Source organism: Pituophis catenifer, unplaced genomic scaffold (genome assembly GCF_029215685.1).
Source record: "Pituophis catenifer annectens isolate HBS135680 unplaced genomic scaffold, rPitCat1.0.hap2 SCAF_1, whole genome shotgun sequence".
Taxonomy (NCBI): Eukaryota; Metazoa; Chordata; class Lepidosauria; order Squamata; family Colubridae; genus Pituophis; species Pituophis catenifer.
Genome location: NW_027256881.1, coordinates 124,493,590 through 124,507,025, shown reverse-complemented (window position 1 = coordinate 124,507,025; position 13,436 = coordinate 124,493,590). Strand labels below are relative to the sequence as shown.

General features: G+C 36.6%; 1 protein-coding gene across 1 annotated transcript in view; it reads right to left on the bottom strand.

Annotated features, from left to right (window-relative positions):
• HMGCLL1 (3-hydroxy-3-methylglutaryl-CoA lyase like 1) overlaps positions 1-13,436 on the bottom strand; it is a 52,914-nt gene that overhangs the window by 11,585 nt on the left and 27,893 nt on the right. Inside the window, exons 6-7 of the mRNA XM_070954776.1 lie at positions 10,256-10,319; positions 8,267-8,455 (exon numbers count right to left, since the gene is read on the bottom strand). Coding sequence (XP_070810877.1) covers positions 8,267-8,455; positions 10,256-10,319 — 253 coding nt within the window. The remainder of the gene's footprint in view (positions 1-8,266; positions 8,456-10,255; positions 10,320-13,436) is intronic.

Here is a 13,436-nt window from a genome sequence, read left to right as displayed (position 1 = left end):
GTCTCCATCACTTCGTGCTGGTGAAGGAGCTCTACTGTTCTGCAAACAGTATTAACTGAGCTTTGTAAAACAGATCAGTAAAGCTGTGAGGATAGAAGTTCCCTATTACTTCTGCCATTTAGCCCATCAGAAGAGTAACACAAGTGACCGATCCTATTATTTAGGATCATTTTTCTTTTTGGTGCCATTAATCTATTTTCAGCTGGACTCAAGAGACCTGCTATTTATCATTATAAAATATAAAGCCAAATGTCCCCCACTCCTCTTTTTTTTTTTTTCAGGAGCACCACAGATTAACAGGTTAGAATGTTTTCCACATGTCTTGTTTTACTGTCAGGAGGATATTAAAGCCGTTTTCCAGCTTCCGTAGTTCAACCAGATGTCCACCGATCCCATGGCGAGAGTAAAATTGGCAAAGTAGCCTTCTCCTGACCCCGGCATTGTTTTATCAAGGATCACTTTAAAGGTATAAAGGGCCATTTCTTGCTGAGATGTGTAATGTTTTTCAGCCCTTTCCCCTGCAATTACCCCAAAGTGCTGACTTGGTTGAACTACTGATAGGCAGTAGTATTTTTTAGGATGCCTCTCACACTGAGCTGTAATTGCTGTTTGTGTTGGCCCCAGAAAGGTACCAAGTTTTGTTTCCAGTGTACATTTCCGGACTCTGGTTTCAGTAATATCAGCATCGGATATGGTCCCGGGCACATGTTTTGTTGTGTAAACATTTGACGGTAATTTCCTCTGTCAATCTCTACCGGCTAGCCTCTAATTATCAAAGACTTCAGATGGACAATTTCAAAAGTATTTTCTAGGGCTCCACCAATTGCTTTCCTTTCGCTGACTTTTTTTTTTTTTTCACCTCAGCAAATCAGCCTGCCAAATGCATCTAAACCAGAATTCGGTCTTTGGATTAACTTTAGATCGTTTTTGCTAGTGCACCTGAGATGGGATGGTGGTAGTTTGCAGCAACTCCATATTCTTCTGCCCTGCACTAAACCGGCCTTCCTTCACCTGACAGCTTCCAGATGTGCTGGGATTACCAGTCACAGTATCCCCAGCCAAAATGGCTATGAGCCATATTGCTGGGAGTTCTGGAAGGGGAGAGTCCCAAAACATCTGGAGAACTCTAGGCGGGGTGGGAGCTGCACTAAATTATTGACACATGAGAGTGAGTTTTTGTTATATTCCCTCTTTTAAATGATATTTTCTTTCGCTCTTGTACCGTGTTTTGTAATACAGTTTATTATTATTACATCAGTACACAAATATTGTGTCTGAAACCACAAGTTAAAACCCGTTTTTTTTTCTTTCAAACTATAGCATCTGTTTTCCTGCTTTTGAGTGCATTTCAAAACCCCAATTATTTCAATGGGAATATACTTTTTTAAAACCATTTCAAAATACAGCTAGTTCATAAAAATGTTGTTTCATATTTACTGGACTCCCCAAAGAATGTTTTTAAAAAGTTGGATATTTGTTTTTTGTACTGGCATGATAAGAAATGAGGGGTTTTAGGTTCGTACAATTTGGTTTGATCCAGCCATACCTTCCTCTTGGTTTCAAGTCACACCTTAAATGGGAAAGAGTGAAATAGTAAAGATGTTAAAACTTATCTCTTAAAATATGAAATTAGTTTTTCATGAAAAGAAATGGCTATTGCTGTTTAATATGATAGCAGAGAAGCTCACACTAAAGCAACTGAATAAAAGCAACTTGAATTGGATTGCAAGGAAATAACATTTCTTTATTATGGCAGCAATGGTTCAATAGAGTAAACTACTTAAGCCCAGGGAAGATGTGAATCTCTTCCTCTTGAGGTTTGTAAAGGAATGGAAAGGATGAGAAACTCAGATTTTATAACAAATACAGAATATTGTCAAAGCTTAGACATGCAATACATGTCTGGGAGATTTCATTCATTAAGAATATAAGCCTATTTCAGTGGCCTACCACTGAACTAAGCCTTCTCCATTTAGTTCAACCTTTCTTCAAGGCCATTCAAGGATTTCTTGAAGACTATTCAAGGGCTTACCTTTCCCATCCTCTCCTTCTTCACTATGAATATAAACTCACCCCCAAATAACATTTCTGTATTATCTCCTCCCAACTGCGTTGTTCAAAAGTTGTCTACTTTCAACAAGGAAAAGTGAGTAGAATGATGTCATTCCTCCAGCTCCTTCTATCTCAAGTTCCCCTGGCTATTTTATCCTTGATGCAAACTTAATAAACGATCACCCTGTGATCACAAATCTTCACAAAATCTTCACAAATGTGAATTTTTGGAGTTGAAGTTCACACTTCTTAAAAATCTCAAGCTTGAGAAACACTGCTCTATGGGATTGGCAACTCTGCTGATTGCTTACCACCAGACAGAGAGTGCTACTTGCCTGTAAGCACCTACAAGCAGAATTTGGTGCCAACTCTTCTCTTTAACTAAATTCCCTGGTTTACCCAAGGAATTTAGAGGGAAGAGTAACATACCCAATCCCATTCTCATTATGCATGGCTAAATGCTCTGTTCAGAGGAACTTGAATAACTTTCTTAGAATAGGAAGTAGACAGGAAATAGACTCTCTATAGCCAGGCTTGCTCTGTTATACTGTTATAACTTTTGCTGATAGAGTCTAACTATGCCTTGCTAAATATAATAAATAAGGAAGTCCCTTGAAAATGAAGAGAGAGAGAGAGAAAAACCTCCCTTGCATCTATTTCATTTAGGGATTCCCATTACATTGAACATTGATCCTTTTTTTCTCATCTAGAAACAATTGAGATTATTATCACACATATAGTGTGCTTCCACCATGAAGGCATTCCATCTCTATTTGAAATTGGAACATTAATAATATATTTTACAAAGTCAACGGGACATATTTATTAGGAAAAATGCTACAGCAGCACCACAAGAGAAATCATTACATCTGAACTAAGAAGCTGGATTGCAAACCACACATGCAGAGATGCACACACGCAACCCAAAGGGAGGAAGAAACTTAGAAGACATTTTATAATTGGGTCTTAGTTTAACAAACCATTAATTCAGTCAAAACCCACTTGGCCAATAGAGTGCTGAGAGCTACCAATGAATGTTACTACATAATTCCAAGTTTCTTTACTATTTATGAAGTGCAAAATGATTTTTCAAAACCAGACCCCCAAGATGGGAAAATCAAACAGTGATTCCTTCTGCTAATGGAAAGCAGGCAATGATAGATGGATTTTGGCTGACTACGAGGAGCTGAAAAATTCAGAGTTACATATTTAATTAGAGAAGCTGAAATGGAAATGACTGCCAGTAGAAAGCAATTTACCAAAGCCCAAAGGAAACTCTGAGTATAAGAGCTGTATAAAATGATGAGCCCAAAGTCACCTCTAATATCATCCTTTTTCCTTCAATGAAGAGGAGGCTTCTGGATTTCCACCTCTAAATGGTACATAGTTCTTATACCTAGTTGACATGGCAACTCCCCTGCGTGTTTGACAGATGGTTGAGGAATGTTACATTCCAAAACACGAAAACGGTAGGGAAAAATTACTGAGGTTTTGAACCAGTGCCAGCTCTTTTCTTATTCTCAAACCGAGCACTCGAAATAAGGTTGTACACGCAGAATGATCCATAACTGCTGCCAAGTTTCTGCAGTTGCAAAGTATTGTGCTAAACTTAAGCTTCTTGTCAACACTTGGTTTAACTCCCTACATCCATTCCAAATCCCACCCCCTCTTTTGCGTTCCAGATTTATGTCAAATGCCAAGGCCTACAAAACCTACTCAGCCGTCCTACTCTGGTTGTCAGTCCAATCCACACCATACTTATGACCCTCTATAGACTGCTCAACTACAACTCCCAGCACTTCTTGCTGTTGCCCATGGGTCTTGTGATCAGCAGCCTCTGGAGGTATTGCGGTTGTCCACTATTGGCTTAAGGAAGTGGTTTAAAAACAATTTAAATAAGCTACATAAACTAATCTTTGCCTACTGATTGGTTAATCATACCACAACAAACTTCAGATTGTCGGGTTCCTTGATGCATCACAAATTTCATCAAGAGAGAGAGGGGGGAAGGGGGAGGGAGGGAGGGAGAGGGTCAGAGAGACAGAGAAAGACAGAGAAGATTGGTGTTCTCTGAGCTTGATTGTTTTCTTGCAGACATTTCATTACCACACTAGGTAACATTATCTGTGCTAACAGTGATTACATTGCCTACTTTAGAGTAATGAAATGTCTGCAAGAAAACAATCAGAACACCAAGGCCCCTCACTATTATGTGTCTATTTATACAAAGAACGCTGTAAGAACTTAATCAGTCATAAGACTTGCCATAAGAATTCTTTATGCCTGGCTTTCACATATCAATTAGGCTAAGGCTTCAGGCCAGCATTCAAGTTTCACAGGTATTCCTTTTTGTCAGGAACATCATGTGAATATAATTTTCTAACAAAAAAAATATGACACTTCATGCAGATTGCCTTACTGAGGTCCATTCAATAAAAATAGAACAAATACCCAACAGGATTAAAATTTTATATGAGGCAAGAATTAACAACAAAACCAGTACAATCACAAGCCCCTTAAATATTGCTTACAGGACTTTTAAATAGAATAGAATAGAATTTTTTATTGGCCAAGTGTGATTTGTCTTGGTGCATATGCTCTCAGTGTACATAAAAGAAAAGATACGTTCATCAAGAATCATAAGGTACAACACTTAATGATAGTCATAGGGTACAAATAAGCAATCAGGAAACAATATCAATATAAATCGTAAGGATATAAGCAACAAAATTACAGTCATACAGTCATAAGTGGAAGGAGATGGGTGGTGGGAACGATGATAAGATTAATAGTAGTGCAGACTTAGTAAATAGTTTGACAGTGTTGAGGGAATTATTTGTTTAGCAGAGTGATGGCATTCGGGAGGAAAAAGCAGGAGTATGTTAAGTGTTCAGGTTCAGGTATGTACTTCATGAATGAATGAATGAATGAATGAATGAATGAATGACATCTGAAATGTTATAAGTTCCCTGAACACTTAAATCTTATTAGATATAATAATTCCAAAACATTTCAACTCTTTTAATCCTTTAATTGCAGAATTACAGTATATATAAGATGTTGCATTTGTTTTGGTCCCTATAAATACTACATCACTGACCCTTGCCTGAAAATACATTCACCTATTATTATTAGATATTTTAACCCCTTTTTATAGTGTCATGTTTTTGTTTCACATGTTCTTTTCCCTCATAGTTAGTGCCACTAAGAAAACATAAACTAGAATCAGTAACAGAAGCTCACAATTTATTTCTCCTTACAGCATAAAGTTAAGAACATTAACAGGGTCTTTTTCAGAAACATTACTTGGAATGAATTCAATTTGCTGGACTCAAGAACCCATATGTATTTATAAAATAAGCCCTGTAACGCATACTGCTGAAATTTTCTTTGCTTCCTGAAGTATATATTGCCCTTGTTAATAACGGATATCCAAAAATATCTGATCCGTATTGTTTATCCCGCTATTTCTTTTTTTTTTCAGTTTAATAGTGGAAAACTGGAAATCTCATCTGAAGTTTCCATAGTTCTATAAGAAACATGTTAAAGAAGTAGAATCAGCAGATCAAAACTTTGACTACCTTCCTGGTATGATTTCCAAACAGGAAGCTGTTTTCCATTTTCCATTTGCATTTCTTTCCAGTATTGTACAACATTTCTGTTTGTGCTACCATTAAAACTTCTAAAAGGAAACAGACAGCACCAAAAAGAAAAAAGAAAAGAAACAGCTCCACCAATATTTTCCCTTTTCCTGATTTTTTTTTCTATTACATTTTTTCACAAATTGTAAAATTTGGAAGTCGTATTGTTGCTTTTTGTCACTGGTCAAAGCCAAAAGCCCTGACATTCAGTAAGTGTCACTCCGTTGGCCTTGAAAAAGACTCTTTTCCCTCAGCATTCTCCTTCAGTTTCACCAAAGGTGAAACCATGCATTACTTACAATCTAAAAATGTTATTTCATGTGCTTTTGATCCCACCATTGATCTATGGTACATTTTCCTTTTCCTTTTCCTTACCATAATGTGTTGCCATAGGAGGATCATTCTCTCACCACTTAGCCCACAATATAGAAGGCAAGCAAGCGTGGCCACTTTAAAAAGCAATCCCTTTTTGGGAGAGATCCCTTATTCAGTGGTTTAGATGTTACCGAGAGCCAGCCAAGAGTTACTGGATTTTGAAGAACACCCATATTAATTTCATAAATAAATAAATGGCCAGCAATCTATTTTTGCTAGAGCTGCTAGAAGAAGACACTCAGAAAGTTTTCCATAGAGGCAACAGAGGGAGAGGATGAAAAAGGACATGCTTCCTTCCAAGATGCGATACATGGAGCATGTAACGCCACAAATCTTTTGATTAAAAATTTCAAGATAACTCAGAAATTTCTCGGTATTTTTTTTAAAATTGTCTTGCAAATCTAATGTTTTAATTAACTCATCCATGTATGCGTGCCCAATATCAAATATACCAAGTTTTCCTGAAAATAAGACCCTGTATTATATTTTTTTGAACCCCGAAATAAGTGCTTGGCCTTATTTTCGGGGAGGTCTTATTATTTTGGGGCATGTGGAGCCAGATGGGGATCCTCTTGCTGTCTTACCTGATTTCCAGCTCTGTCTCCCTAACTCTAACCAGAGGAAATGGTGGGGACCGGCTATGCATGCGGTTAAAATATTTTCAGGGAGGCTTATTTTCGGGGGAGGGCTTATTTTTGGGGAAACACAGTACCTGCTGCTTGAAAAGATTGCCAATTCCAGAAATCAAGTCCAACAAGGCAAATGACAACTGAGTGCTTCTATTAGAACAGAAAAAGTAATGGAGACACAGCTACTGTACTACGCTGTAGGGCATAACTTTTATAGGAAAAAAAATAGAAGGTCAACAGAAAACCACTCAATTTTAATAAGAAACAGTATCTATTTTTGTAGTTAAGTTAATCAGAAATTTCAATTATAAACTTCTGAACATCTTCCTAATTTGTTTCTTCTGATAAATTAAGCAGATGCATTGTCTTCAGAGATCTGAGAGTAATTTAGAAGTCAGTCAGCTGATGATGATTGAAGATGGTGATGATGATTAAAAAGAGCTTTAGGAAATACACCAGGGGAAAAGTCACTTAATCTTTTCCTGTCCTGTATTTTGTTGTTACTATTATTGTTGTTACAAAAAAGAAAAGAAAACTGCCGTCCTTGATTTTTTTCAGAATGGTTTCTCTAATGTCCTTTACCTTATTCTTGTTCTGTTTAAACTCTTGCACTTCTAACTGATTTATATTCATAACATAAATACATATACACAGACACAAAATTATACATAGGTGATAAATATCCTTTAAGTGCTGATTCCTTGTTGGAGATCTGGGTTACAGTTTTATGTTCTCATGTGGATTTGGATGATGTAAATAGAATCAGCAGTCCTGGCTTCCACCACCTGATTTTTAACAACATTTATCTTACTGTCAGACTTACTTGCTTCATATTCATACTCATACTCATATTCATTAATATATGAATTTCTCTCTCTCTCTCTCTCTCCCTCTCTCCCTCCCTATCTTTGTGTGTTTATACATGTGAATTATCTCTTACTCTATGCTTACAAAAAAAGCTCTATTTTTTCCATTACCTAATCTTTTCTAATCATCAAAACCACAAATCAAAAGTCCATTTTCTATTTCATGCAGAAAGTGTACAAGGGGATTCCAGTCACCAATAAATACAGATATTGTCTCTAATCAAAGAAGTCAATTTAGCCATCTCTACAAGTCCCATCATCTTTACCAACCATATCTCCATTACAGATAGTATCAAATATTTCCACTTTGGGGCATGTAATAATCTCACTGCAATTATCCTATATAAAACCAAAGTTCCATGACTTTTCCTCAAAGACTGTTTAAAATGCTCACCTCAGTTTTACTCCTTCCTGCAGTAATGGGGTCTGCAGGATACCTGAATCTATAGAGCACATAATTTCTCTCTGCTGGTAATGAAGTGTATATTCAGAAATCAGATTTCTAAACTGCTAGGTCGCAAGTGAAAGACAATAATCTTGCCTCTTCAGCACCCATTCCATGCCCTTGGAATAGCATCAAATCAATCCCAGAACTGAGCAGCTCGGCACATAGGTGCATTTCGTTCTCTCTTCTTTTCTCCAACCTACATATGCATATGAATGAAGGAGGGTTGTGAAAATGAACTCAGAGGCTGGAAGTTACCTGCATAGCTGTAAGAATATTGGCTAAGGCCTGGCCGTAGGTGTCATGGCAATGCACTGCCACAGCGGATAATGGAACTTCCATCATAACAGATTCCAGCGTTCTCTTCATACTGCCTGGGGTCCCCACTCCAATGGTATCTCCCAAAGAGACCTCATAGCATCCCATACTATATAGCCTTTTGGAGACCTGATTAGGGAGAAACAGAGTTCTTTCAAATATAAGTGAGAGGTAACAAGGGAAATATCAATGGTCTACTATAATGTTACAAATTCACATGTGCCAAAGAAGAATTTCTGAGGTATTAGGAACCCATTCATTTTTCACTTCAACTGGTTCGTTTCTACCTTAGAACATGTTATGATGTTATGGAACATCTAAACCTGGTGGCTTAGAATTTTGGGAATTTTAATCACAATGGTTCTGGAAGGCACTGGGTCAGGAAAACAGATCTAAGTTGTCAAATCAATTCTTTGCACTTACATATGCAAGTCACATTGCCACCTTGTAGATCTTTTAAATCGAGATTTGACCAAACAATAGGACATTCTGCTAGGTTTTAGTCTGCCTAAACCAATTAAGACCGGGAAAAGGCCCATCTGATATTACAGTATATTGTCTGTAATTCAATTAACAAATGAAAACCAAAGCAGATCTCTGTTCCATATTCAGGTAGTCCTTAAATTACAATCACAATTGAGCCTGGAATTTTGGTTGTAAGTCATTGTAGTCATAAGTCGAATCACCACCAGACCAAGCTCATTTTTATGACAGTGGTTAAGTAAAACACCATGGGCATAAAGCAAAATCCAAACTCCGGTTATCCAAAGGATAGGTTTTGTTGGAAAAACATCGCAAAACACAATTGCATGACCATGGGGCACTGCAACTGGTCATAAATATGAACCAGCTGCCATGCCCAAATTGTGACCTCATGACCACCCTGGTGGTGCAGCAGCCTAACTTGGAGGACAGGATTGTAGGTAACTTTTATTGAGTTCATCATAACTTCAAAAAGGTTGTGAGTCAAGGATTATCAATATCTAGCAGAGTTGTATTTTCAGTCCTGTTTCCGATTTAAAAAGGATTCTGAGTTTACATCCCTTCCCTCTTTTTGAGAGGAGGGGGAAATAAACGCATATTAAAAATGTAGAGCATGAGGGACTACTTTTCTCAGGATGAGGCTGTTCTTTGTTTGGGGTGGCAGGTCAAAGGTTGTTGTCCAAGAAACAGAATAGTGATGAATCTGCTGTTCCGCCATTCCTATTCCAGAGATAAACATTTACACACACATTCTTTTTCACATGGGTGGCTCTTAGACTTAAAAACATATTTTCATTGCTTCTGCAGTCCATCTACTCCTCAGAAAAGGCAGATTGTATAACTTCTATCAGCTTTAATACTAAATCTTGGCTTGAGTAGAAGTGTTCATGACATGTTCATGAAGGCGCCTTTATTGCATCGAATGAAGAAAATCCCCACCATATGTTTTACTTTCTGGCTTACTAAGACACAGTGGGAGCTGATGCCTCTATTGTTATCGGAACTGACAGTTATTCTTGCTTCTGAAAATATACACACATAGTATATTTGATGGCAGCTAATAGCTATGGCTCATGCTTCAGTATTTGGATTGGAGATGGAGGCTACTTATTGTCTAATACAGCTAACAGACAAGATGTAGTCAAATTATATAGCTGAAATGTATTTTTTTTTTTTACCTTTAGTGAGAAGAACTGACTGACACCGATTTAAAGATTAGAAGTACCTCTCAGGGTACTTGGCAGTTCCATTTCAGGTTGCACTATATATAAATAAATATATGTCAAGCATATTTCTGAATTCTCAGTTTTAATTATCATAATTAAATGAATGAATCATGCATGCAGCTACGACAGCTCTACAAATTTGGAAGAATAAGGAGTTGCAGAGGAATATTTAATACACACATATTCTAGTTTGGTTTTAATTTAGAAGAAATAATCTTACTTCAGCAACTTTAGCTGGAGGGATAGTTCCTTCATAAGGGCATCCCAACGCACAAGACACATACCTAAACAAGAAAAAGAGGTACATTGTTGATATGTATAATTCTCACAAGCAACTACCATGTTTTAAATCTGGTAAATATAATTAGGAAAAAAATGTAAGGGTGGACAAATTTAGTCTGCAAAGTCAGACTAAAATACTGATAAAATTGAATGCAACCTATCAGCCACCTAGTCACAAGCTATATGCCATATGCCTAAATGCAAACATAAATCCAATATTCTTGTCATATTTATTTTTAACTATTGTAAATCGATTTATATTTACAATTTGACTTCAACTGTCTGGTTCAAACCAGCATATTATCTGTACTGAGATCACAAAATAAAATATTGCGATGTTGGGAGTGATGATTCTATGCACGATTGAAGAAATGATATGCCAATGCAAGGCACCTTCCCTTCAAAGGATGAAAGGCTCATGCAGCGGACCTCGATCAGGATATTGCTAAAGCAGCCACCCAACTCAGAATACTTACATATTATATAAATGGGAATCACATGCAACTGATGACTCCAGGCCTGCCCCATCCTTAAACAGAATCCTGACAATAACCTATTTTGGTGCAAAATTCATTGTTACAGAATAAAGAACTCAAATTATTATTATTATTATTATTATTATTATTATTATTATTATTATTATTATTATTATTATTATTATTATTATTATTATTATTATTAGCTTTAATTTATATGCCGCCCTTCTTCAGAGACTCAGGGCGGCTTGCAATGTGTTAAGCCATTGTAATTTTGAATTCCAGAACTGTCTTTCATGAAAAAAATTGTTCCTTCTAACCTTTTCCCCAGTATATACTGTGTCAGAGTATGAATATTCATAGACTGGAATAGAACAGCCAATGGGAACTGAATGGAGACATGGTAACAAGATCAGCCAATGAATAGGTATAGCAACTGGGTCAGCCAATGAGGCTGTTTTTGGAAACAGAAACTTAAGCAGGAAGTCTGGGCATGGCTTAGCTGTATTTAGCTCCTGGGTCTCTGCTGAGAATTGAAACTGAAACTAGTCTACTGTACTCTGCTTGTGTTTTACTTGTAACTGCTACCTTGGAAGAATCAGCTATTGGTATTGTACATTTATCTTCATGTGTTATATTGTATATAAAGAGAAGTTAAGGAATCCTGCTGAATCAGTTACTCTGTGTGTGCTATCTGGATGTTTGATTTTTGCAACAAATTCTGACATACTGGGAGGGAGGATGGTCCCTCTGAAGGTCCTAGGTCACCTTCTGTCCATCCTTATTGTAGCAAATAAAATGTATACTTCAACCTGCTTCTAGGACCTTACATCAGCTAACCAGCAGCTATCTTCTCTGTCTCCCTAGCCAAAGGCTCACTGCCCATTTTTCTGCTTTCAGGCCTATAGTTAAAATTTTACAAGCCACCTCAATCTTTCCAGCTGCCATTACAATACTAGCTATGCTCATTGAAGGCATGTCTGACACCTGCCTTTCCTTCACACTTCTTGCAGCTACACACATTGTATATTCTCCAACTCTACTTGTCCATCAGATAGCTTGCAGTCCCAACCCAAATGTATATGTCAATTTTAAGCTTTTGTGGGCAAATATGTAGCACTCTTCTGTGTTTTCAAAGACTATTTTTGATGCCTCAGTGGGAAGAATGAGAGACAGAGACAGAGACAGAGACAGACAGACAGAGAGCACAGCCAAATGCAGAGAGATCCCTGAGAATCTAGTCTGAGACACAGATGCTGCTGCTTCCTGTTTATTATTATACTGTATATTTGAATATAATTTACACTGTTCATTGTAGAAGCATTTATTTTCATTGGGAGTTCATGTTTGAAGAACAGATATGCACCCTAAAAGCAAATTCTTAACATGGCAGTTGATATTTCCTTAGCGAATGTTATATTATAAAACCACCAAATAATTGCTGCCAGAACACTAGGAAATAAAGGGAGGTTGTACTAATAACCTAAAAATGTCTTCTAATTAAAGCAAAGCTTTAAAAAAGAATAGGACTTTGGATAGTTTCAATTGTGTTCCAAAATTGCTCGCCGCAAAGTACTATAGTAGATGATGCAATACATACTGTAGTTTGAGTAGATTTTTGTAATTCAACAAATTTCCATAATAATAGGAGAGTTTACATCAAAACTTAAATAAAACTATTGCTGCCCTTCCTGAATCCCATTCCCAATATTTAAAAAAATATATAAAAATAATTGTAGATCTATTTTCTGATTTCAAACTTCAACAAAAATGGACAATATTATGGCCATTTATAGCAACAAATTACTTAATATCAAAAATTCTATTGCTGGTGAATGTATACAAATAATTTTCATTTCCTTTAAGCAGATATTTTCATTACACTGGATGCTTTTCCTGCCATACTGAACTTTACAAATGAAGCAAAACATTTAATTTTGCTGCATGGAAGTAAACACTTGTGTCATCCACAAATGGACTGCTCTTTTACTTATAAATAGAGACACATTTGTGGAATCACGATTTGCTTACTTGGGATTTTATTTGCTTTTTTTAAAAGTTAAAATATAGTTTCAGGTTTCAGATTGATGTTAAAAGGTGAGTTCCAGATCTGTTATAAACTCCCATCTTTCTCAAAATTAAGAGATGGAAAACCTCACTATATAAAATGCATAGTATTATGAGTATCTCATAAAACTAGAGTCTGGAGTCACCTACTGAGCAGAAAGGTTGAAGACTGAGAGAAAGAGTTGTGCCACTCTGTTAATTTTTGTTACACTACTACTAAAGGATGTGATGTTGGCTGCTATCTTGGATATCTTAAAAGAGTGTTCAAACTAATTTATGACATATCAAGTTATTAATATTTTATCATGGAGGTAAATCGCATTTTAACAAACATTTTCAATGAAAATAACAGGAAGATTCTATTCTGTTCACAATTTGCTTGTGTATTTCCCATTGGTATCTGTTTAACTCCCAAAGAAAAATGTTGAATCGGATCTGGGTCTGACCAAACACTGTTCATATTCAAGGGACTATGAGGCTGTTTTAATAGTCTTGTAAAGCAAGATAAAAAAAAAAAACATTGTGCTTTACAATCCTTACTCCATTTTCATCTCACCGTACTTTGAGTGACTCAGA